At 52.3% G+C, this 1,836-nt stretch overlaps 1 protein-coding gene across 1 annotated transcript; it reads right to left on the minus strand.

Moving 5' to 3' along the window:
- Positions 1 to 1,366: 1,366 nt before the first annotated feature.
- Pmar_PMAR028819 (hypothetical protein) lies at positions 1,367 to 1,589 on the minus strand (the record flags this gene model as incomplete). Its single annotated transcript, XM_002771911.1, has 1 exon — positions 1,367 to 1,589. A coding segment is annotated over one exon (223 nt), but the record flags the coding sequence as incomplete, so codon positions are not given.
- Between the last annotated feature and the right edge of the window lie 247 nt (positions 1,590 to 1,836).

The raw sequence follows: 1,836 nt of genomic DNA on the forward strand, positions 1-1,836 counted from the left end.
AGCTTATACGGAGCGTGGCTCATCCGCTCGATACGCGGACCGGATTCCTCATACCGGCCTAGGCGGTACGTCTCGAAACCGGACGTCTCACCCTGTGAGGTTCTGTCCTGACTTGCTCAAGATAGATAGAGCGGCGCCCGAATTTTACCAGTGCACGTCATTAACATGTGCTTTTGGAGACTGACCCCATCCCGTCCAGCCCGTCTACCATCATCCCGTCCTTCCCCTCGCGTGATCGCTCGGGAAATAGTTCCTATGGCATCGGCTACACTAGCCGCCAGTAATACGAGCGAAGGTCCGTCACAATCCCGCTCCAGGGATCGCAGCACCAGACCGAGTGCCTGACGTAACACAGCAGGACCCATATTCCCAACTAGCCAAGCAAACGGAGGGACATGGCGTACATCGAATATCTCATCCAACCTCTCTGATGAGGCCTCGAATGGAGTCATATCCTCCGCTAGGATGAGTAGCGCGTGCACTAGAGGTTTTCCGAGGCTCAACAATCTCTCCGACGGGCTAGGTTGCACTTCCTGAGGGACTTCTTCTCCAGTAGCACAGTATTCTTCAACCAATCTTTTCAGCTACAATGCAATCGAATCTTCATCGCAAATCGGGATAAATGCTCACCTCGCCGCTCTTGATCAACTCCTCGGTAGTTCCCGTTTTCAAGATCTTCGGTTGGGCGTTGAGAATGATCCACACGGCTACGCGGACACTATCATAGTATCCACTGCCAACGAAAATGTCCATGCATCTTCGAGGAATTTATATAGCCCACTCGAAAGCCTTGTATTGAATATCTTCTCGAATCGCCACGTGCACGGAGTCGAGTGCCTTTTCTGGTTGCCGTTGTATCGACTGGACCTCGGCCAGCAATCGGCAGATCTCACTGCGGGCCTTGCTCAGTTGCGTCAACACTGCAGAAATGAGATCAATCGATCTTCAACGCACGATAAGTAACCTTCGAACCCGCGTACCCGTAGTCTCGAGCCCTTGATGGGACGAATCATCTACGGATAAGACATGGAAAGAACATTCCAGTATCTCCACCACCCTCAACAATTCAGGAGGGGGTGGCAGCGAAATGGCCATAGATGACCATCCAGGCAGTCCTGGACAGACAGCCAGGATCAACTCAAGACCCTCCGTCAACACAGCCTACCCACAGCCCACTCCTTGCCGCAAGCTGAGTCTTTAGCGCGGACCATCCTTGTGGCGATATCCCTGCATTGATAGGCGAGCTCAAGCTCTGCTTCAATTCGGCGATAACCGGACCAATTCGACAGGAGTGCACGACAGCTTGTAATTGTCTGATGTGTGACCCCAACAGTAGCTCTAGTTGGACCTACAGATAAACCTCTACCTGGACAGCCCCATCCCAGCTCCCTGTGAGACATAGGCCCTGAGCTAGATGCAAGGCGCCCGAAAAGGCTGCATTCTTGGTCGTCTCGCTGACGGACCCTTCAGACAGCTCAGTGACAGCTTTCTTGAAAATAGTGATTCCTTTTGTCAATGCATTGTTGGCTGCTGTCCATTGCTCTGCACCTCCAGAAGTTAATGACAGCCAACTCTGACCAGTGCGCAACCTATGACACACCTACAAGTCGATCAACCAGCTGGCATCCACTTAGTGGATTCCACTACCAAATCTTGATAAGATTATCCCGTTGTGAGCGAGTATCCTCATCATCGTCGCCAGAGTTGAGCATATCCCTGACACCATGCTCCAGTACCCTTGCGGCAACCTCTCGACAAAGGCAGTCCAGCTCCTGAGAGAGTGAAGTGTCAAGGACGCTGTCAACAGGAAGCTACCCGTAACTTAGTGACCAGAGT

Source organism: Perkinsus marinus (assembly GCF_000006405.1).
Source record: "Perkinsus marinus ATCC 50983 genomic scaffold scf_1104296962332, whole genome shotgun sequence".
In the NCBI taxonomy this organism is placed as follows: Eukaryota; Perkinsozoa; order Perkinsida; family Perkinsidae; genus Perkinsus; species Perkinsus marinus.